This window comes from Parasteatoda tepidariorum, chromosome 1 (genome assembly GCF_982258835.1).
Source record: "Parasteatoda tepidariorum strain Cologne lab strain chromosome 1, Ptep-v5.0, whole genome shotgun sequence".
In the NCBI taxonomy this organism is placed as follows: Eukaryota; Metazoa; Arthropoda; class Arachnida; order Araneae; family Theridiidae; genus Parasteatoda; species Parasteatoda tepidariorum.
Window position 1 is genome coordinate 72,203,699 of NC_141755.1, and position 24,659 is coordinate 72,228,357.

At 31.8% G+C, this 24,659-nt stretch overlaps 1 protein-coding gene across 1 annotated transcript in view; it reads right to left on the minus strand.

Annotated features, from left to right (window-relative positions):
- Positions 1–611: 611 nt before the first annotated feature.
- The window catches only part of LOC122270658 (pancreatic lipase-related protein 2-like), a 35,352-nt gene continuing 11,304 nt past the window's right edge, over positions 612–24,659 (minus strand). Inside the window, exons 3-8 of the mRNA XM_087166906.1 lie at positions 23,751–23,897; positions 13,569–13,695; positions 11,105–11,218; positions 10,705–10,827; positions 3,317–3,586; positions 612–1,043 (exon numbers count right to left, since the gene is read on the minus strand). Coding sequence (XP_087023032.1) covers positions 937–1,043; positions 3,317–3,586; positions 10,705–10,827; positions 11,105–11,218; positions 13,569–13,695; positions 23,751–23,897 — 888 coding nt within the window. The 3' untranslated portion in view covers positions 612–936. The remainder of the gene's footprint in view (positions 1,044–3,316; positions 3,587–10,704; positions 10,828–11,104; positions 11,219–13,568; positions 13,696–23,750; positions 23,898–24,659) is intronic.

Consider the following 24,659-nt stretch of genomic DNA (forward strand, 5'->3'; position numbering starts at 1 on the left):
CTGAGGATATTTTACGTCAGCACTGTGGTCAGTGGAAGCCGGGTGCGGAATTTTATTCGACTAGTCATCGCTGGGATTCGAACCCGTTCACCTCATTGAAAGGCAAACGCTCTATCCCCTGAGCCACTATGACACATGGCGCGCTATTTGAAAAAGCTTATTATGCAATGTTTTCTTCTTCTTTTTTTTAAAAAAAATGCTCTTCGTTTGCTGCAGCACCGTGGGTTTACTCTGAGGACATTCGAAACAGACGCCCAAGAAAATATTCAGATTTAAATTATCTGAAATGTTGAAGATTTATAGTTTATAATTTAATCTCAATTTAAATTTACACCGTATCCCATAAAAATATTAACTGTTAATCATATTTTATCATATAATTTTGAATCAAAACTTATAATAATTTAATTTAACTGATAATTTAATTGCTATTCTAACACAAAAATTTCTCGATTATTAGTTTTTGTCTACTCTATGTATTTACACCGTAAATAACAAAGTAAGTGGAACTTCGTGTAAGCTTTTCGCTCTAGTTACAAATACATCTGACAACAAATTGAGATTGACTGCTAGTGCCAAACTTATGAAGATAAGAATATATTGGAAACAAATAAAGCGCAATTTTATTAAAAGACTTAATGAACTTACTTACAAAATTAACTTACAAATAAAATAATGAGTATAACGTATAAGAATAGAGTAAATATAGTCGCAGTTATTCTTCCAGATGTTATGATCATTCTTTTCAAAATTTTATCCTAAAATATGCTGCGAGAATTCTTATAAAATCTTATAAGTATAGTAAGTATAATTATATAAGATAAAGTAAAGTAAAAATAATTAGCTTAAATGCAATATTGTTTCGCGCTTTTTTATACCAACTTGAGACAACCTTAAAGTAACGTTCTGTAAAATGTTAAACTGTAACACAATACATTATAAAAGCAATTCTCCAACTTTTTCAATTGGGACCTCGTCTTCTTCACTGTCTTCACAGTCTTCGTTGTCTTCACAGTCTTTAAAAATGCTGAAGTCATATTTTTCTGAAGAAAGGAAAGAAAAAGAACAAATACATTAGATCAGAAATGCTTGGTAGTAACCTGATATTGCTTAAACACTTTTTAAAAAATGTAGCAACGGAAACTAAGATATCAGAATAATTGAAATCTTTCTATTAAAGAGGTTCAGTGTCATGTTTATCTACCTTTATCGAAGTAACTTTGAAAATAGAGATACCATGCAAAAAAGCATGCGTTTTTTTTTTATTAAAGTGCAGGAAAATGGCAACACTTTCTAGACTAGGGCATGCATATACGTTAGAAAACTTTACTACATATTGGAATATGATTTCAATGTTTTCTTTTACTATTAAGATTCTATTCACTCCCATTTCTGTAATCTATTCTATTTTTTATTTATTGATTGCTCTATTTATTATCTATTCTTTATTTCCTTCAAATTGCTGTTCTAAGAATATGACGTTACGCCATTTTCGTTAATTTACATGCGTCAGGAGAATCGCTAAGCCTCAGAAAAAATAAAAACAAAAATAATGAAAACACCACGGGCCTTAACTCCAAATTAAACATTCACAACAATAGTAAACATTGTTATCAAACGAGAAAAAAAACATGATTGATGAATTAATTGAACCCTTTGAAAAGAAATTTATATAGGTTATGCAAGCTTGCAGGGACCTTCTATTTTCACAATACACTTCTAATTCTCAATAATGAAAAATAATCGATATTTCACTACTTTTTTTTACCATAGAATACGCCTAGCACAACCTAGAATAAAAGTATGTGGTCCATTATCAATACTTTTTCATTCACCATAATTTTTCATTCTTAAATATTTTTTCAATCATATTCATTGAATGGTAACATCAAGGGAAATAGTGGTTTACAATAATGAAACAGCATCACAATAAATGTTTGCAAATAGTACTTGAGCCTTCCTGTGTAGCTCTTTTGAGACTTCGCTCATAGCAGAATAATTTTGAATTATTGCATTTTACTTCAACTTTAACTTTAGCAGACTTGTAAACAACGGGTATAAGTCCTTTTTTGAGAATTAAGCTAATAAACTGTATTCGAGTAGTATTAAGTTAATTGAGTTATCATCGTTTTGATTCTTATTTAGAACCAACAACACAATTGAATCAGTTCATTAAGGCTTTTTGCGCTATCCATTGATTTATTATCAATGTATTGATTTTTCTATTAAACCTCCAAAATAATAAAAAAATAGCTGATATTAATATTTTTAATGGTTTGCTTTCAATATCATTTTTAAGAGAATTGTCTAAAAATATTTTTTTAAGAATTGCAAAAGATTTTTAAGTTTCGATGTTAAATTAATAAAAAAATTTCATTTATTAATTAAGTTTGAATATAAATGAAATTAAATATTAATAAAATCAAACATTTATGAAATTAAATATTAATTACCTATTATTAAATTTCAGTATTTTAAGTGTTGATTAAAAGCAATTTAAGGGAATAGTTTTAATCTGATTATCAAAACATTTTATCATTAACTGAAGTATTTATATTACTTTTACTAGAAACTTAAATTGTCAGGAAATAAACAATCTAAAATATTTTGTGTAGTAATTGATTAAATTAATTTATTCGTCATCAATATTAGAATTTGGAATAGTTATATGCTTTTTGTATGTATCAATTTATTCTATTTTCAGTTAGATTGAAAGTAATCAAAATGAACGCGTTTTAAATATGTCATTATTTTTAACAAATTATCTGTTATGTTTAATATTCAAATGTTGTAATACTTTAAGAATAAAATTTTCATTTTAGATTAATAAGAAAGTAGTAAAACTAGATTTAATTGAAAACATGGTATAAGAATTACTTATAGTTTTAAATCCTTACTACTAGTTAGGTTCTAAATTTAAGATTGATCTGTATCTGATGCATACAAAACTTGTTAGGCATTTGTATCTGACAATCAGGTGTATCAGTAAAAAGTATAACTGATACTAAAAAAATTGGCACTCACTCATTCATCTCTAATAATACTCATGTAGGTTCAATAATTTATAATTTTAATAACAAGTTTAGCTATAAGTAGCTCATAATTTTAAATCCCTTCCACTAGTTAGATTCCAAATGCAAGATCGATCGGTATCTGATGCAAAAAGTATCAGATATAAGTAACTGATGATCATGTGTATCAGTAACAAACTGTAACTGATACCAAAAAATCGGCACTTATCTATTTTTAATAATTCTCAAGATAGGTTTAATGCTCATAATAGGTTCAAATAAATGGGAAAAAATAAGCACATTACCGTTATAAGGACAAATGATTTCCGTGTCGAAATAATATTTTCTTTTTTCTCTGGGTTGATCCATGGGATAATAATATTCTGCATCCATTCCTGCAACAGCGCATTCTGTTGAGTTGTCCCGGCAACACCGTTGACATGCCCCCGACTTAAAATCTTCATAACTGTCACATCTAGCACCGATGAATTTGCTGCTTGGAGAATTAATGGACACTTTGAAGTACTGAATCGATTGCAAATGAAAGCAGAACGTAGGGAGCAATGACACTAAGCCTAAGGAAAACCATAATTTGTTGAAATTACTGATTGAATAATTTCAAAGAAAGTCACGTAATTGACAATCTGGTAAGAGATTCAGGAATATATTGAAAGATTTGTTCATATTTAATTTTACAATGTTTTCGTTCTGTTATTAGCAAACGCATACACTTGCAACATTTCAAAAAGACAAACTATATTAGTAATTAAAATTCAATACTTTCCTGATACACTATCTACCAATAAGTATTTGGACACGTGTGATTGAAAAGAAAAACAAACTTTATTCATAATCAACAGTTGGTAGAGTCTTCACGAGAGGCAATTACAGCGTGAACCTCTGCAGCAGGGCATACTTTCCTAAGTCCTTGTGTGACGGCTAGTGGTATTTTCTTCCACTCGGCTTGGAGAAGTCATGTAAGTTCCTTCGTCTATTTTGGACGGGTAGTACACCCCTTAATTCGGCGATCCAACTCATCCCAGAGGTTCTCGATAAGGTTCAGGTCTGGGCAGGTTAGTCCATTCGATTAACCCCATTGGCTCCATACCAAGCCTTGGCGACCCTCGCAACATGACAGCTGGTATTGTCTTCCTGGAAGTAACAGGGGTTCACGCTGTAAAACTGCCATAACGTAGGAAGCACACTGTCATCCAAAATAGTGCAATAGGCATCTTGCATGGGACTAATGCCGATGTTGCTCCCTACACAATATATACAGGCGTAGGGCGCTACGTATCTCAGGAGTGTATAGTGGCAACAACTAGTAATTCTCTTAGAAAAAAGAAGCACTTACGACTTTTAAAAGAGTACTTCACAGTCATAGAAGTATTTACGTTTGTTTAATATCATGATTTCTGCATGTATGTAGCTGTATGTAGTAATAAAATAATTACCTAACTCACGAAGTTTAAGAATCGGAGGCACCGAGCGGACAAAATAATCCAATTTTTCGTGATTTTTCTCATTGGCAACAAATAGAAGGAACAATGTTTGAATAAATGCTTCCATCTTAATTGTGTGTCTTTTCTTTTATTCCTATGATTATCATTAAATACAGAATGTACAAGTATGCGCACTTTTCACAAAAAGTAAATATTTAATATCTTATTCACTATTTCTACAAAACTTTATACATTGAATTTGACTATTTGTTCTTTACCTTTTTTTTAAGCAGATAACAATAATAAAGGAAAATTATTGCCTTTACAAATTCGAAACGTGAAACTTTCTGTAAATTCAACACGCAGTGCTTACGAAACATAACGGCTCGTAATATTTAAGTTACGCAGTGTGCTAGTCATCAGAGTTAAATGCTAAATCGGCTTGTTCGTTGCTAAAAACTTCGATTCGCACGAGTTATCACTTTAACTTTTCTTTTTAGGTCATGTTAACAACAAGGGTTAAATATATTGACCGTTAAAATGAAGCAGATCTTACAAGATTATCACTAAATCTTCCAAGAACAGCAAAATGCAACTTCAGCCAGAACAATTAGTTACAAAGCTTGCGTTTTAACAGTGTTGCCACTTTTGAAATTTTTTTCTCATTAAAAACAACATACAATACAAGGTGAGTATAAAATAACTTTGATCTATGATCCTCTGGAGAGCATAGCGTTTGAGTGAGTAATTTCGTACAGAGGTTTTGTGATCTATGCTCTCAGAAATGGGGTTAAAAAGGATTGCGTTGCTCTCACTGTAACAGTTACAGTGACATAGTTTCGAATTTTTTTTAAATGACAAAATTCACTTTTTTATTTATCAAAATGTAATCCTTACAGTAGAAAACTTAAACTGAAGTTGGAACGATATTTTTTTGCACAAGAAATCACTACGCTAGATTATTGCAAAGCATCTCCATTTTTCGTGACTACTAACAAGAAGGAAGTGTGATAAAAAGACTTTAAAAACAGACAAAGAATTTACAAAGAAATTTAATGTTTTAAAATTTTTTGATATGTCCGTTGTCACATATCACTTTCTCCTCGTTAGTGGTCGCGAAAAATGGTGATGCTCTGCAAATGTCTTACGCCGCAATTTGTTTTGTGCTAAAAATATCTCCAATTTATGTTTTTTATTGTAAGAATTACGTTGTGATCAAAGAAAGTGAGTGTTACCATTTGAAAATAAAGAAATTTTGAGACTGTAAATGTGACTACGAAAGCTACGAAATAATTTTTAGCACCATTATTTGACCGCATAGATCATAATACCTATGTACAAAATTTAGCATTATGCTCTCCAGAGGGTCCTATGCCGACAAAGTTATTTCATAATTCCCCAGTATTTGTGTTGATCACCCATGTGGATAAGAGAAAAGCCATGGGACAGATTATTACTCAACATTTGAAATAAAATCATGGTTTTATTATTAACTAGTGGGCTGCGCCCCTGCTCGCTAACGCTCTCCAACCCCCGAAAATAGCTCTGCAATCTTATATGGTTTGCTTCGCAAACCAAGCTCGCTTCGCTCGCTGCTAACTTAGGTACATTGCATATGCACAAAATTCTAAGAATTCAAAACAATCATTCAAATCCATATAACAACTTTTTTCTTTAAAAAAATTACATCTTTTTAGTAAATACTAAGTCATTAAAATAAATTTGAATTCAAATAAATGACATGTAATTCGTTAAACCTATTGGAAATGTGCTATAGTATAAGATCTTAAAGCGTAACAGCACGACTGAAACTCATTTTTCAATGAATAACTAATAACAATAATAAAACAAATAAATTCGTGATATAAATCAAAAATCGTCAAATAAATTCGTAGTATATAAATTCGTGAAAAAAAGCGCTTTCGACAAAATACTAAAATAGAGATCTATCGTCAAAGACTACTCACTTCTGCCTAGCTTAATAGTATGAGAATGCTCTCTCTGGTTATTTCAGTTTACGTTTTTAAAAGCGCTATATGTTGAGCCATCTCAGCTAGATTTGGCATTTGACATTTTTAGCTGTAATCATTGGTCGATTTTCTAGCGTTGCCATTCAGGGAGTTGTAATGAGGCTTTTTTTGTCGCCGTGTAAGAGAAATATATATAGAGATGTTCATCATACATTCACGTAATCAGAGAAAAGAAAATCAATTTTAGTCTTTGGTATAATCTAGAACGCATAAAATATAGTTATAAAGCAGTATGGTGTCCTTTGCATGTATGGTTCAAGATCAGAAATAGGCCGTTAAAGTAGTGTAAAAATATAAATAAAACATTTTCTTTAGTTGTTCAAAACGTAACAAAGAGATTGGTTCGGAACACAAATGTTCTCAGAAATGTAGAATCGCCAAAAATAGTGGATGCAACAAAGTTTTCAGAACAAACCATTCTGGGCTATTGGGATAGCTGGTTACTTAGCAGCTCAGTTGATGGTCAAATTCAGCGTTAAATCAGCATATTGATAACGTATTTCTTGTAAGTGGAAAGTATCATCATGATATCATTTTTTATTGTGATGAGCTTTCTTGGTCTAAATTCATTACTTTTTTTATAACAAAAATTAGTAGGTTTATGTTTTTTTTATCAATAAAAGAATAAGTGGGTCCTTTTTTTAAAGGAGAAGCTTTATGTTCTTGCTTCTTGATATATTTAGTAATTTTTTATAAAAAAAGCGAAATATCTATATTTATTTAAAGTTTATATCTATTGTATGTGTTATTTCTTTCAATAAATTAGGACGAATAAATTACGAACAGACGAATGGCATACAGTTTTGACCTATGTTGGAGAATATTGTTTAACCTCTTCAGCACCTGCGGATGGAGAGAGTGGCGGAAGGAGAAAGTGGCGGAAGGAGGAAGAGACGGAAGGAGAAAGGAGAAGGAGAAAGAAGCTCTCAAGTCCTGGACACGCATACGTACTAATACGAGATGTAATACTAGAGTACAGTCAGGGAGGTACATTACAGACAGTAGGTACATTACTAGAGTACTTCAGTAGGTTTATTTTTTTTCCAATCGAAGAATAAGCATGTCCTTTTTTTAAAGAAGTTTTATGTTCTTGCTTCTTGATATATTTAGTTAATTTAAAAAAAAAGCGAAATATCTATATTTATTTAAAGTTCATATCTATTGTATGTGTTATTTATTTCTATAAAATAGGATGAGTAAATTACGAACACACGAATGCCATACAGTTTTTACCTATGTAGGAGAATATTGCTTAACCCCTTCAGCATCCGCGGAAGGAGAAAGAGACGAAAGGAGAAAGAGACGGAAGGAGAAAGTGGCGGAAGCAGAAAGTGGCGGAAGGAGAAAGAGACGGAAGCAGAAAGAGACGGAAGAAGAAATAGGCGGAAGAAGAAAGAGGCTCTCCAGTCCTGGAAGCTTGATATGCGAGATCTAGTTCCCACGCTTGATGCAACAACTCTTTGGAGCTCTATAAATATTCTTTTAAAACCATCATATAATTCTTTTACTCAGCTAAATCTACATAAAAACAACATGTAATTCCCAAAGGCATCTACGGTGAGTCCTTTCCAGCCTCAGGGAGGTCTATTTATCCATTTTTAATTTTCAGTTTTTGATGTTCCATTGATGTAGGCTTAGAGTACCAGACCGCCATATTAACATGTCTTTCAATGCTAACTGATTTCAATGGTAATTTTGAAATCAATTATTTTTACTAACACTTTTCCATTTTTAACTTATAACACATCATTTCATTCGCCCATGCGATTATCTTTCAGTTTTTATAACTTATATATCTTCCGGCGGTCTGGTACTCTTTATTTCAATATCATTTTAAAAGTGTCGTAAATGTGAATAGGCTATCGCTGTGTTAAATTTTACCATTTGTAAACTCTGACTTTGGTCATTGTAATTAATGTATTATTGTTCTCGCTTCAATCTATTTTTTATATTTGTTGTTCCCCTAAATGTCCTTTATTGCCCGAAACCCTGTTTTTTAATTTTCTCCCATCCCTTGATTTTTCATAGATTTTTATAGAGACTTCACTTTTCAATGTTAACGGTGTTCTATTCTCCATAGCAATTTGTAAACAAACTTCATGATTTCAGATACAGTTAAATGCGTTTAATCACGTGCCATCCAAGTTCTTTTATTAAATTTCTATAAATTAGACCTTATGCTGCTCTATATCTTTTCCAATTCCATGTTGTATTCAGTTAATATTAAAGTCAGAGTTTACAATTCTTTAATATTTTTTCCTTTCTTCCTTTCCTATTGTACATACATTATTCCAATGCATTTTTTATTATCATTTTACATATGTTAGGGCTATTCATATTTTCTAATAGTAGTTTAATCACACGTTTTTTTTTTTTTTTTTTTTTTTTTCCTTAAATTACGTATTGTGTGTACTTTTATTACGACCTAAGTCTTTCATGTATTTTTTTACATAACTTATGGTTAATTAGTATTCTTTTTCCCAATCAAATGATTGAAATATAGAATCAACTCAATGATGGACAGCCTCAGGCCAACTATTCAAGACCGGTACTAATTAATATATTGTCATATCTACTCTCACCACTTTAATTTATATCATTAAGTTTGATTATGTTTCATTAGCACAGCGATGACCTATCACCTTAAAGTAATTATTTACATTGCTGTAACACTCCATGGCCCATTGTAATTCCTCTTTATTTCTTCTTCTTCTTATCTATCTTCAGTATAGTTATTGATCTATCTTTTATTTTATTTTAACTGATACATATTTTGGTTTTCATTTATTCTCATGTTTTGTGTGCTGTTGCCAGTGGCTCAATACTAGTTATCATAGTTTGTATCATTTAACTAGGATTGTCTAGCACTGTCTAGCTTCGTCTTCGACTATATTAGTTTTTTGTTTAGTGTTTTTCTATTAATGCTTTAGTTCTTGCAATTATCATATTAATTAACATTGATAATGTAATGATCTTAATATTTTTGTCTCTGCCTAGCGCCGCAATAACGTTTTTCTTTATTTATTGCGTTTACAGTTTCATTGCTGTAATTCTCTTGGTCAATCATAAATTTACAATTTAATGACACGATGGTAGAATTCTTAAACTAGTCTGATAGGTTTTTTAGCCTAAACAATATATCTTAATTCACATAAGCAATACTTTATTGTTTTCGCTCATGTTTTCATTCAGCCTAGCGCTGCCATTAAGCGTTAATACCCCACGATTTCCTCATAACTTGTTTTTATGCACTTAATGCAGTGTTATCATAATTTTCGACTGTTTCACTAATCTTTGAATCACTGGCATCGGCGCACACTAGCATCAATGGAGCATCAATGGAGCATCACATCAAATCAAATTTTTAAATAAAAATTTTTACATCTTTCTTGGAATGATTTTTTCTGGGTAACTGGTTGGGACTCACCCTCGCCATTTAAAATAAAAAATTAAAAAATTGGTAACTAATACTTTAGTTTCTCGAAACGTCATTTTCCTCTGACGTATTGACTCTACGCATTGACTGACAAAAATCTCTGCTTACATATTGACTACCTTCTTTCATGGCTAATTCACAAGTTACAGACAATTGTCAAAATCCTGCAAGATCAACAAGATCCCAACGCAGAGTTACACAAACCTTTCAAAGAATTGACTACAATATCTCACTCACAGAAACTCCTTCCAGACCAAAAAATTCTCATCGAAAAGATAATAAAATCATACAATGTCCTGATACTAATACATCACCTTCAGTAATCGTTGATCTCACTTCTGTCTATGAACATACTTCTCCGGTAACCAACGACTACATCATCAGTGATACTCCAACTTCTACCAACAAAAATACCTCCATCATGTCACAGACTAAAACGGATATCGAGCGCCTTCTGCAAATAATAGAGAAAAACGTCAACTACAGCTATCATAAGAAAATATTCCTTCCGCAGGAACCACGATCCGGAGCTAAACAAGAATGCTAGACTATTATTTCGACAATTTGGAGAACAAGTCAAGCGAATTCGGTTTGCGAAACGATTCGAAAGGGACTGCTCTACAAGGGGCTGGTGAGTGACAGTGAGTAGGGGGGTGGTTGACTCATTTATCGTTCGAAATTTCTTACTGGAATGAGCCTTTTTTATAGTCTTTACAAAATATGAATGTTTTTCAATGTTTGACTGCAAATTTAAATTAATACCAAAGTAATTTTATCGCACTTACCGTAAAACAAATCTAATCTCAAAGCTGTGGCGATAGCATATTCGAAACACGCTGGTTGAATACTTCCACCATTGGGATAAAAGTCCACGTGTCCAAGAGGGTGAATTAATCCGAGGTTAAAAGCTGAAACAAAAATTAATATTACATATATATATATATATATATATATATATATATATATATATATATATATATATATATATATATATATATATATATATATATATATATATATATATATATATATATATATTTATAGTAACACGATAATATTTTGTTTTCAATGGTGAGGAGGGAGCAGACGAAGTAAGTTATAGTGCTTTTGTTTTTAAATGTGTAAAATTGGATAGTTTTTAGTTAAGTAGGCAGGAGAAACTTGATAAAAAGTGTTAGTACTTACGGAAACATACTCCGCCGTCGCTATGAATGACGTCCAGAAATTTGGCGTTTTTATAGGATAGTTTTCCATTATTAATGTCTTCATTGGAGACAGGAGCCACGGCTGGATCTAGAACTGAAGCCAAGAGAGAGAAAAAAGTAGGAAAAAAGATTAGCAAACATCGACTAAGAAAAACAGCAATAAACAAAGCGAGATAACCAAAACAATTTAATATCATTATAAAGGAATATTTCGTGGTGTTTAGATAAAATTATATAAAATGTACAACTGTATTATTTTAATGAAACTCTTGTTCGTTCTATTGCAAATCAAAAGAGTAGATAAAGTTCTCCAATTTTCCCATTTAATAGTGCATTGAAGAATACAAGAGCATCACAACAATATAAGATTTTTTAAACGCATATTACATCGATGTATTTCATTTATGTACTAACGGCCTTTGGCATCCAGCTTGGCCTCCTTTAAAATTTATATAGTACAACGTATAAATTTTAATGATAACTACTCCAAATGCACAGACAACTGTGTTTAAATATTCTAATCTGTCACCACTGGTATGCGGGTAAGAGCGGGGCTCTACATTTGTTCTCAACTGTGACAGAGCATCACGAACGGCATTTTCAAGATTGGCAAGTGGACACACGAAGAGTCTCTGAGGACAAGAGGGTCTTCGCAGTCTGCACAAAATGTAGATTCTGGACTGCTTGGGTCCAGGGAAGACACATACGTCAGGCAAGACTTGACTTTTCATAGTTTAGATGCTCTAAGGGTTTACAGTTTGTTTTTAGGGATGCCAACGCATGCCTGCGCAAAGGTAATAGGGAGAATATCTATAAGCTGGGAATATTTAGAGAATGATGTAGGCCGTCGGATCTCCAGATCTGAATTTCCCGGAGCATGATTGGGATGCTCTTGGTAGAGCGATTACAGCTTTCGACTCGCATTGAGAAACTTTCCGAAGTTAAGATATGCCTTAATGGAGCTAAAGGTAGCTGTTTTAATAGAGTGAGATTTATTATCGAAAGATCATATGAAGATCCTCATAAACAGCACGAGAGACTGTTGTGAGAGGTGAAAACCCGTCAAGGGGGACATGCATATATTTTATTCTGTACAAGAGTCATTTGCTGCGTTAATACTGACTGTATTGCTGTAATGTTTATTCATTCACAATCAAGCCCTTCTGTTATTATTTTTGCTAAACTCTGATGTATTATCATGTAAAATTTCTATTTGACTTACTATTTCTCGAATTATCCACAAAAATGCGTTTGTCTCTTATTTTTTGGACATGAGTGTGTCTCTTTACATTGAAGATTTCGCGTAATTCCATTTTCATAAACAGCAGGAAGATGAACGAAATTTAACCTTGAATAACTGGGTGGAATTCACTACAGTTTTAAAAGTAGAATATTATTAGGTAAACGTTATTTCTTGTGATGAAAAAGTATTTGAAGACGTCTTTATATAAATTATATTAGTTTAAATAAACTAAGAACAACTATAAAGATTGCTTTTATGAGAACAATCGAGCTGATCTTTCGACCCATCACTGGAGGTGATGAGTATGAAGTAATGCAGGATGACAAGAAATAATTGGAACAAAGTTTTAATATTTTTTACAACAGCTTATTTTTGATTATGTCAGGCTTTTTTAGTCACAAAACTTCGTTAGAAACCAACCATTTACTTTTCAGCAGGATTCTACTCCAGCACAAAGAGCTATAAGCCTTCAAGAATGATATAAGGCTTAATTTTTCTGATTTTTTGAACTGAACACAAATAGCCATCTTTTTTACCAGACTTTAATTCAATGTATATATCAATTCAGTTCACCTTAGTATAAGGATTTGTACAAAACCTCATGAGAATCCGGCCTTCTTAAAATCTTTGTGTTTAGAATGGATCAAAATAGCAGTAAGAAGGTTGCGGCTAAAAATTCCACTAGGCATTTACAGTTCTATATAAAGGTGTGTGGTTTCGTTGAAAATGTTTAATTCTTTGAAAGCGTGTAATATTATAGGTTATGATGCTTTCATGTTTATTTTAAAGTTTGAACTTTACATTTTAGTTTGCTATAAAATTACTGCACGTGTGTTCGAATTATTTCCTCTCGTCCAGTATTATTTTAATTTAAATGAAATGTAAAATAAACTATAGCTACTATAAATAGCTTACTATAATTTTACAGACATTAAAAAATCAATATTTTGAATTCGAAATTAATTCATATTTTGTAAAAATTTATTTGAAATCATAAATGTGAGAAAGATTTATGGTTTTTTGTGCAATATTATTTTCGGTAATTTCTACTTTACTATCATGTTTACTTGACACGAAGTGTTTGTTCGTTATTTACTTACAAGTTAACCTTCGAATATTTTCTTCATATTGATCTATAAATATTTACAAGTCAACCTTCGAACTATATTTTCTTCATACTGATCTATCAATATTTACGTACAAGTCAACCTTCGAATCATATTTTCTTCATTTTGATCCTTGATAAATTTTGCTGCGATACCCACTAAATACGAGCCGTAACTGTGGCCGATGAGATGAAACTTGTCTCCTTTTATGCCAGTTCGATTCTAAATAAAGAAAGGTTTTTTTTAATGAGCAAATTTAAGAAAAAGAAAAGAATTGGATTAAATATGATTGAATGAAACATGACTATTTTTGATGGGTTTGAATCGCAACATCGTGAAATTCTCAACCACTTTAAAATAACAAAATTTTGATGAATTTTACTCAACAATATTTTTGGTTGAGACTAAAAAATATTTCGTTGAACGGGTGATTCTCACGAAATATGACAATTTACAGTCTCTTGCTCCAAGATCTAACACTACTCTACTAAAAGAACTTTTTTTTATATTTTAATAAATAGCATTGCTGTTAGTATTTTAAAATGACCGTGTACTAGTATTGGTTGCTTTGTATATTTAAAACACTTAATTGAATTTCAAAATGTCATTTTCCTGGTATGGCACAAGCAATATTTCCAATAATAACTAGCTTCAAAACATCCCATAAATTTTTCAATATCTAATTTTTTTATCTCAACCAGTGTAAGCATATTTAGAATATATGCGGAGGGTATTACTTACAAAAACTTTGTAGAAAATAATTTTTTCTGTCAATAATTTGTTTGTCACAAGAAAATCTGTCATTTTCCTGGCTACTTTTATTTTGTGATTTATAACCAAAATACACTGGTGTGCAAAACTTAAGCAACAAGTGGTTTTTCGGCCACAGCTCCCCAACGAAGTATAAGATAGCCATGAAATTGCAGTATAATATGCACGTAATTCAGTAGAAAGATTATTTGTATGCAAATTTTAGAAATAAAACGTCGTAGGTGATGTAAGTGTACGTAAACCTTGTGCTCGCAGGTGAAAGCTGTGATAAAAGGATGAAGAGCACCGTAGTTAAAGACATTCGCTGCAAGTGCAAGTGATTTTTTTTTGTGAAACATGTCTTCAAGAAATCATTTAGACGACTTTACTCGAGGAAGAATGATTGGGAAGCTTGAGGAGGGGCGTAGTGTGACCAGTGTCGCCGAAGAGTTCGGGATCAACAAAAGTGTTGTTTCTCGTGCTTGGAATGCCTTTAAAACTACTGGTACAGCTGTTCGGAAGGTTGATGGTGGCCGTCCAAGGAAAACAACACCAAGAGATGACCGTTACATTGTCCTCCAGGCGAAAAGAAACCGTTTTCAGTCAGCGAGTGCCATATGTCAGCAACTGTGCACAGCCACAGGGAGTCAAGTATCAAGATTTACAGTGGCCAGACGGCTCCACAAAGGTGGCTTATTTGCTAGACGTCCTGAACGCTGCATACCTTTAAAAGTTAGCCATCGGCGGCACCGTTTATAGTAGTGCAGAGAACACGAAACCTGGAAACCTCATCAATGGAGTCGCGTCCTCTTCACAGATGAGAGTCGTTTTAGTGCTACAAGCGATTCTCAACGTCAGTTGATCTGGAGAGAGGTTGGAGCTCGATTTCATACCAATAACATCGCGGAAAGAGATCGTTACGGTGGTCCTGGAGTTGTCGTCTGGGGTGGCATTATGTTGAACAGGCGGACTAAGCTTCAGATCTTCGACCGAGGTTCTGTAACTGGAAACCGCTACTGCAATGAAGTAATCCTACCCTATGTGCGTCTGTTCCGAGGGGCCATTGGACCAGACTTCATTTTTATGGATGACAATGCCCGGCCACACCGTACTGCTAATGTTCAAGAGCTACTGGAAAGTGAAGATATCACACGAATGGATTGACCAGCTTACTCTCCAGATCTAAATCCCATAGAGCATGTGCGGGATGCATTAGGGAGACGTCTTGCGACACGACAGTATCCCCCTGGTAACACCCATCATCTGAAAGATGCGTTAAAGGAGGAATGGAGACGTTTACCCCAAGAACTCCTGGATAATCTGGTGCTTAGCATGGAGAGACGATGCCAAGCAACAATTACAGTAAGGGGAGGGCATATCCCATACTAGGGAACATCTGCCAGTTGTACTTACGCTTCTTCAGGCAAGCATGTGTAACGCCACTATATGTAAAATGAAGCCTTTTTTTGTTCCATACCCTACTTTAAGCTTTATATTCATTTCTGCGCCATTATTCTTTTACCATCGTTTAAGTACAAAATAATGTACAGTCCGCAAAAAAAAAAGATATCACCCTGAATAACTTTCGTTCTAATGATCGGATTTTCACGAACTAAGTGTCAATCTTAATGGTTTCTGGGGGTGACCTCAAATATGCTAATTAATTAGTGCTAACTATTAATTAAGTTACGAAATCAGACACAAAAACGTACTTTCTCTGAATAAACATATATTTTTTTTTACATATTTGAAATCCTGACCCTTAAAATAGGGGGGTAGACAAAATTTCGAAAACAATGGGTTGTAAATTGGGTCGCAATAAGGATTTATATATCTGGCGAAGATTTAAAAATATGCCAAATTACCTCGCCATAGAAAGAGAAATAACTTATAACAACCGTAAAGAAACTAAATGATTGACAAGACGGGAAAACATAGTGCTTCTCGTTGCTAAGCAACCAAAAGAATTTTTCGAGTTGCTTTCTGGGCAATGAAAACAAATTGTTTTTGTTTTTTTAATCTCCTTTAAAAAAGGAAATTTAAATCAATTAATAAATTATTTTTGATTCTCCAAGATTTTAGAATCTTGACGTTGTGACAGTTTTGAATTAAAACCAAATTTTCATAAGTTATTATAAATTTATGAAGAGTTGTAGGGTAAGTTGCTTTAGCACCTCACGTCGAGTTTCTTAGGTAAGGGAAAGAAGAAAAAAAATGATCAAGCAAATGAGGACCCGAAAAAAGATAGCTATTCTGATGCATTATCACAAAATTTTATAGAATTAACGATATTTATTTTCGATAAAATTGTAAAACTTAGTAAATGTTATATGGCATTTTAAAAGCATTTATATACATATATATATATATATATATATATATATATATATATATATATATATATATATATATATATATATATATATATATATATATATATATATATATATATATATATATATATATATATATATATATATATCATAATAAATAAATGCATAAAAAAACACGATGAAAATTAAGAAAAACAAAAAGTTTTATTTATTGCGCATAAGCTGCAAGTAAATAGAACTCATAAAATGAGTTCAAAATGTAGAGAAAACATGGGGAAAATTACAGAACAATAAAAAATGGAAAAAGAAAAATAATAATAAAAATAAAATAACAAAAAACCGGGGGAAAAATTCCGAAAAAAGGAAAACAAAATTCTACAAATATCCGGAAAATAAATGTTATAATCTTTTCATCAGCTCACACGATTATATCCGCAAAAAAGAGTGCTTTCTAGTATATATATATAACCAAAGTATATACTAGAAAGCCTGTACTAGAAAGCCAAAGTATATATAGTATCTAACATCAATATAACCAAAGCAAAATATATCAATACAATAATTTACACTTCATAAGATTTGCAAATGATATTAAGTAAACATAGTTTGCAGTAAAAATAGTTGATGTTATTTACACACTCCTTTCGTTAGTTCTTTAAAAAATATGATTAAAAGAAAATTAGGTTTAGAATACCCTTTATTAAACAAAAGTAACGATTGTTACAGCTTTTACAATATTTTTTAACTCTGATACTCTTTTCATGAGATAACTTCTTTTGCCAACGATTTTGTCCTTTTTTTGTTAGTTGAAACCACCTTACGCATTCTTGTAATTTTTACATTTTATCACTGAAATTTCAATCTCGAAAGACATGCATGAAGTGACCCCTAGTCCAAACAATCTAAGTTAAATAGTTAAGGCCGAATATTACGAAAACAATTAACCACTCTGGTTCAATGAAACAATTATTCTCGTTTTTTATTACAAAATATTAGGAGAAATTTGTATTCATAATTTCTTCAAAACGTGTGTTAAATCTATGATTATAAGTTATTTAAGAAAAAAAAGTCAAATGGAGAAAAAGAACTATTTTTGAGATGATGATTTTAAAAATAGCACGTTTTTCGAATCTTTTGACAATTTTTTATCTTAGTGATTGTTTAACAAAACAAGGCATATCGAACATTTTCCTGATATAGCAATATGTATTTCGTTGAACTGTGCAAAAGTTGAGAAATCATATAAACAACTTTTTAAGCAAATATTTTCAACATTTTAAAGCAAAAGGGTAACTCTCTTTAAGTAAATGCACTAGAATAACTTTCACTGTCGAAATAAAATTGTATGTCCATAGTTTTTCGTTCATTTAAAAAAAAATCTGTTGTGCACACGTACGCATTTACTTTTCATTACTCGAATAAATAAGAAACAATAAAAAAAAAATTAATAATTTATCTTCATTTTTCGTAAACAATAGTATTCTTAGTAAATAGTCAGCTGTTCTGCATCGAATGCTATTGTGTGTGATCAGTAGAATATTTTTTATTTCTTAACAAGATTTAATTCTCAGATAGCTGGCAACAATTCTAAGTTTTCTTTCACTAAGAAAATAGCAATAATTTGAAAAGTAATTTTATTTAAAAGGAAAACATAAACTAATGAACTAAAACTATTGATTAGTATATTATTGGAAAATAATATACACCGAAGAGCCATTACATTATGACCACCCTGCTAATAACATGTAGGATCACCTTTAGCCCTCAAAATGTGCTGATAGGTAGTTTGAGGTATTCCAAGCGCTCACCAACTGGTCCTGCAATTCCCTCACATTGCGAGGGGGTAGCGTGGCAGCACGAATTTGGTTTTCCAAGTAAGACCACAAATGCTCTATTGGATTAAGGTCGGGTGAATTTGGGGGCCAAGACATGATTTGAAAGTCACTGGAATGTTCCTCGAACCAATCCATGGCGATTTGATCCTTATGACAAGGTGCATTATCGTGTTGGTAAACACCATCCCCCGCAGGAAAAATTAATGTTTACATACATGGTAATGTTTACGTTTACATGGGGTCCTAATGTGCCCCATGTAAACGTTGTTCTTGGGAGAGAAACCATGAAAACCTGGGCAAGCTCATTGTTATAGATTGAGGGTGGTCATAATATAATGACTCTTCGGTGTATATGGTAGAATAAAAAATAAGATTTCGCATTCAAATTCAATTAAGAAGTTAGAAAAATAATTCTGCGAAACACGCGTAGATAGGTAATTTACAAATTTATTTTAAGATTAAGGCGATATATAAGATGTAAAGAAGTTTTAAGATAATTAAAAATGCTGACAACGTAATTTTATTAATATTCATAAAATATATATTCAAGAAATTGATAAATATATTATTCCAAATCTATGCATACGCGTGTATATTACTGAAATTGTATCAGTTATTGAAAAACAAAATAAAAAAATAATCACATTAAATAAGCACAATCTGGCGTATAATCATATTCTATCAGAAGCATGTTTTTATGAAACTACACATTCCTTGAATAAAGTGTTTTTAATTCAAAATGTTTTATTCAAATTTCTTCCCTAAATTGCAAAAAAATAATTAAGAAACATTTTATTTTATTTTATAACCGTCGTTGAACAGCCGACCCAATTTCATGGGTTTACGACTACTTACGTTCAACTCCGTAGCCTTGTAATTTTGAACCAATCCAGAAGACAAGGAAACTCCTGGATCAGTACCCCCAGAGGTATTGATTTGTTGTGGGAACATGGAGGACTTTGAGACTCGACAGATTTAACGTGCATCAGTCACCATTTACTACACGGGGAGTCTTCGGCCGGCGAGGATCGAACCCACGACCTCTTGGATATGGGCCCAGCGCCCTACCGACCAGGCTATCCCGGCCCAATTAAGAAACATTGTATTTTATAGTTTGAAAGATATAAAAATAAAAAGATTAGCAAACGATTATTAGCAAAAAAATATGAAGGAAATTTTACGCTACGCACGCGAAGTCAAGTTTCTCGCAAGTTTATCACATTTTAATATTAATCGCCCCATTTAAGTATTTTTTCATTGTCGCCAAATTATTTTTTTAAAAATAATTAATTTTAATTTTTCTCAGCTCCTAATAAATAAAAACAGTTGAAACTTTAGATTTTTCAATTGAAAAATATGTAGATTAATATAGTATAAAAAAATTCATACCTTATAATTCAAAAATTTTTCATCCTCAATTTAATTAATTAATAAAAAATAATAATTAATTATTAAAAATTATTTTTTTCATGAAATTATCTTTGGGTAAATGAGTTTTATGAGTGGGTGTAATTTTTTTTTGAATTGCTTAATTAGCTTTTAAAATATGACTAAAAACGCAAAAAGTGAATTTAGCATTAAGGGGTCCAAACTTTGAATCGCTCTCCTGCCCAAACTATGGGGACCACATTTCCCAGATTGCGGCTACCCCCTATATTTTGAAGATTAAGAATTCAAATATGTAAAAAAAAATATATGTTTATTCAGAGAAAGTACGTTTTTGTGTCTGATTTCGTAACTTAATTAATAGTTAGCACTTATTAATTAGCATATTTGAGGTCACCCCCAGGAACCATTAAGATTGACAATTAGTTCGTGAAAATCCGATCATCAGAACGAAAGTTATTCAGGGTGATATCTTTTTTTTTGCGGACTGTATACATCATATTCAAATTTCATGTCAATTAGATGATTTCTTGTAGAGTTATGACAAAAAACGCACTTGTTGCTTAAGTTTTGCACACCAGTGTACTTTCTGGTTCAAAACCTATTCCAAAAAATTTTTCAAGGTGAGTAGGTTTTAATGTTGTCATTTTCCTGTCTTCTTGAATTCATTAATAACTTAAACTACATAGATTTACCTGAGTTATTTCAAGTAATTCTGTTGTTTTCTGCGGAACGTAAACGTCTTAGGCCGAAATATTAAATTAAAGTAAAGTTAAATGCTATATAATGACAAATTGTCATTATGCTGGGTGTCATTTTCCTGGCTTATGAATGCCAGGACATTGAAACAGTTACCAGAAAACTTTTTAAACAGTTGAATGTAAAGAGAGAAAGCAAATAAATATGCTTGAATGTAATCAAAGCTTTTTTTTATTTAATGATTGATTATAATACACAATTTTATTCTGTACATATCAGACACAAAAACATTTTTGATTCTTTCTACAGTGGATAAAAGAATTAATTTAAGCAATTCATGGTCCATCTAACGCAAAGGCTTAAGTTGAGTTACTTACTATTCGCTTAAAATGACTGTTTTCTTAACTTCTAAGCTAATATGTCATTTTACTGGCATTCAAAATTTGGCGAATTTCGATTTTTTTTTTCTCGATTAAATGTCAATAAACTACACTGCTATCTGTAAGATATATGTACAAATATGTAATATATATGTAAGATAATGTCAATAAACTACACTGCTATCTGTATTAATAAATGTAACTAAATAAATATACAAAAAAAAATTTAGATTAATTTGAAGACTTTAAATTTGAAGAAATTTTTTGTTCCGAATTGCCATGTTTCCAAAGAATCACTCTAATATTTTTACGGTAACGTCGCTTTACTATTAAATCAAAGAAAGATGAAACAAAAATAATAATATAATTACATACAACAATATAACAATGGTCTGCTCTTATAGACGGATCTAAAAGTACACCATTTCTTAACAATAATTATTTTTTGTGATACATTTGATCTTTTTCATTTTATTAAGTTCATCTTCTTTTAAATATCTTAAACTACAGTCCGCTTACCATAATCGTTTGGTTGGTTGATTTATTTACCCATTACTTCCAAGTCGAGTTCAAAGCAAAGACATTTTAGAAACACGAGATACATCAAATTATTACCTGATTGTTTCCCGAATAAAACTGAAACGTGATTAAAAGCATTTATTAGCATCTATGATAAAATTTCATTCGACAATTTGGTGACCAGTGCTTATAGGGAGCAAAATGTAAATATACCTGTCATAGCCAGGTCCCGATTTACGTATCTCAGGGCTTTTTAAGCACGAAGTCACGTGTGGGTCTTCTAAAAGCGTCGACAAGCTTCAGTTAACGTGCATGGTTTGTAAATCACAATATCGAAGGATAACATTTTAGACAATAATTTGTAAACCATATTTGGAAGCCCGTCATATAAAAATTTAACATTTAATTTAACTAAACTTTGAGAAAAATACTAAAATTAATTGATAGAGAAAGAATTGTTGGTGAAAATGAAGAAAATTGTCTTGGAAGATAGTTGTACTAAAGACCTATCTAATTGCGTTATTGTGAAAACATATATTATTGTTTTTTTACTAATAAAATTTTTAAAAAAGAAAGAACAATTATAAGCCCTTACAGGTAAAAGATTAAGCAAGTTAAAAAAATAAAAAGATTTTCTTTTGATATGTATCTTGGGAGTGAGGGCTTCTCACAAATTGGTAGTCTTCGCCATATGCCTCGAATTCCCTCTCGTAAATTAGTCCTTGTTCATAGCTAAAATTTAAACCTTCGCCATCTTTGTCGAGAGAAAACTTTTTATCTTATAAGCCATCTCAACTTTTCCGGGTTGTCTAATAAAATTTTTTACGTAATTGCATAAATTTCTAAATGAAAATATTTTTCTCGCGATGACTTGAAAAGATAATAGATGGAAGCTGTTTGTATGGAAAGGGATGGAAAGAAAAACTGAAACAAACTGTATTATAAGTTGGAAGGATGGAAAGGATAAAAGCGAATAGTTCATTTCAACAAAGTGTTTTATATTGTTTTTTAATAATATCCATGTATGTTCAGTAATAAAAGTTTTATTCATTGTAATTATTATTAATTTAAAATGAGTATTAGTCGTGCTGTTGCGATTTTTAAGTAGAATAAAAGAAGCATTCGTGAAGAGTAAAACAAGGAAGCATTGATGACATTTATGAAAAACGTACCATTTAGGAATGCGTAGGAGACGTGACATTATACATGTTGTTTTTTAAAAGCATGATTATTGTTGTTTTTTTTTAAGTTTTTCTATTGTATGCATTTATTTCAAGGGGAGATTTCCGTATCGTGATCTGTGGCAAAATAATCGCCAAGTCTTCCGGGCGGCGGCCCGCGTGAAACTAAAATAAACATCACAGAAAGGGACCAATTTGAAAGGTATAACTCGTAACCAACCCCCGGAAATGATTGCATGTTTTTTTTTTTTTTTTTTTTTTTTTTTTTTTTTTTTTTTTTTTTTAAATTTGCAAGTTTAAAACTTATTTGGCACCCTGGCTTTTGTAGTTGGCATGACAGATCACTATACGGAAATATCCCCTATTTCATTCTAAAATCTTTTCTTTCAATGACTCATCATTGACTAAAATTTTAACATTTTTAAAGAGAAATTAGGGTAAATTCCTAGAATAGCCCACTTCTTGGCTACTTTTTGAAATCTCGCCAAGTTGGCCATCATCACGGGGATCAACGTTGCTTTTTGATTATTAAAAAAAACTCATTAGTCCATTTGCTCGCCATGTTCAACAGCCACTGCACAATAAAAATGAAATAATAACGGTAATAAATGATATAACTGCTAAAAATGAAATAATAACGATCATTCCAACAGCAAGAGATCAGAAGCATAAACGGTGAAAAAATAAACCCTTTTACCCTTTTTCTAACGAAATCCTACCTTCTCGTAGGTATACATATCAAGCAGCCAATCAGGTTTAAGAATTTTGGTGGCGTGATCGGACGTTCAAAATAATCTCTCCGAAATATATTTCGGAAACCTAGTTTGGTAAGATTTTAAAAAGTTGCGTGTCGAGATTTTTAAAAAAAACGTCACGGGCTGGGCTATTTTAGGATCCATCCAAAAATTAGTTTTAAGAAATTTAATAATTGATTCAGTTTCCTAAGATTTTACGATATAACCCGTTTCAAATGGGTTACGTTAGAATACATTTTAAATTGATAACGCTAGAACACATTTCAAAAAGGTTGCAAACGAGCGGTGCGAGCATGGTTTGTAAAGCAAACCTTATAAGATTGCACAGCAATTTTCAGAGGATAGGGAGCGTCAGTGAACAGCTGATGGAGCCAACTAATTTGATTTATATTCATAACTTCATTGTTTTACTTAATATTTTTCTTTAATATTAACATACCATGATATTTTGAACAACAAAAGCTGCTTGTTCTCCAGCGACGAGAGAGTTCTGAGCCGCTCCTCCTGGATCTGGTGTGTTGCCCCATGTCCAGTCGACGAGAATAACGTTGTAGTCGCCTCTTATAAAAAGTTGCGTTTTTATTTCCTGAAAAAGAAATTCTTTTTTAATTTCAGTAGATAAAAAAGTATAAGAGATAAAAAAAGATAAACTTTCTTAATACATTGAGCAATGGCTATGAATGCAAATACAGAGAGTTACAGTTATTAATATAATGCTACGTTTCCATCAAATACACAAAAGAAAAGCTTAAGTTAGAAAATGAAAAAAAAAATACGGTAAAAAGATTCGTAACTCATCTGGCTGAATTTGCTTAGACATAATGCAAAAAACCTTTAAAAAGCTATTTACTATTGGTTTTCACTACACTGTTAGAATTTTCCTACTAAAATTACGGTAAAATAACCGGCAGCAGTTTGCCCATCCATTTAACCATTAAGTTTACGGTGAGGAACATTTTTTCCTATTCGGTTTTGCAACCGCTTACTACTAGTATGGATGTAAGGCCATGATTACAAAACTATATGGTTTTTAACCATTTACAACTAGCATAGTTTCAAAATCCTAAAAAAGAAATTTAACTGGACATAAGAGTTAGGCTTTACATTAGGTAATGGGCAGTGCAAAGTGCAGGACACCGGATACTCTTCATGTGTTGAAGGAAATGCTGATGCGAACCCAAATTCTGTTATTCATGAAACTAACACATTGGCCCTCGCGGCTATAATATGTAGGCAGTTGCAAGGAACTAAGTGGCTTTATTAGGTTGGCTTAGTTGGGGTGATAAAAGTCTTGTTGTCTAACCATATTTGGTGAAACCAGTTAATAAACGGTTTTTCTCACAGTTAA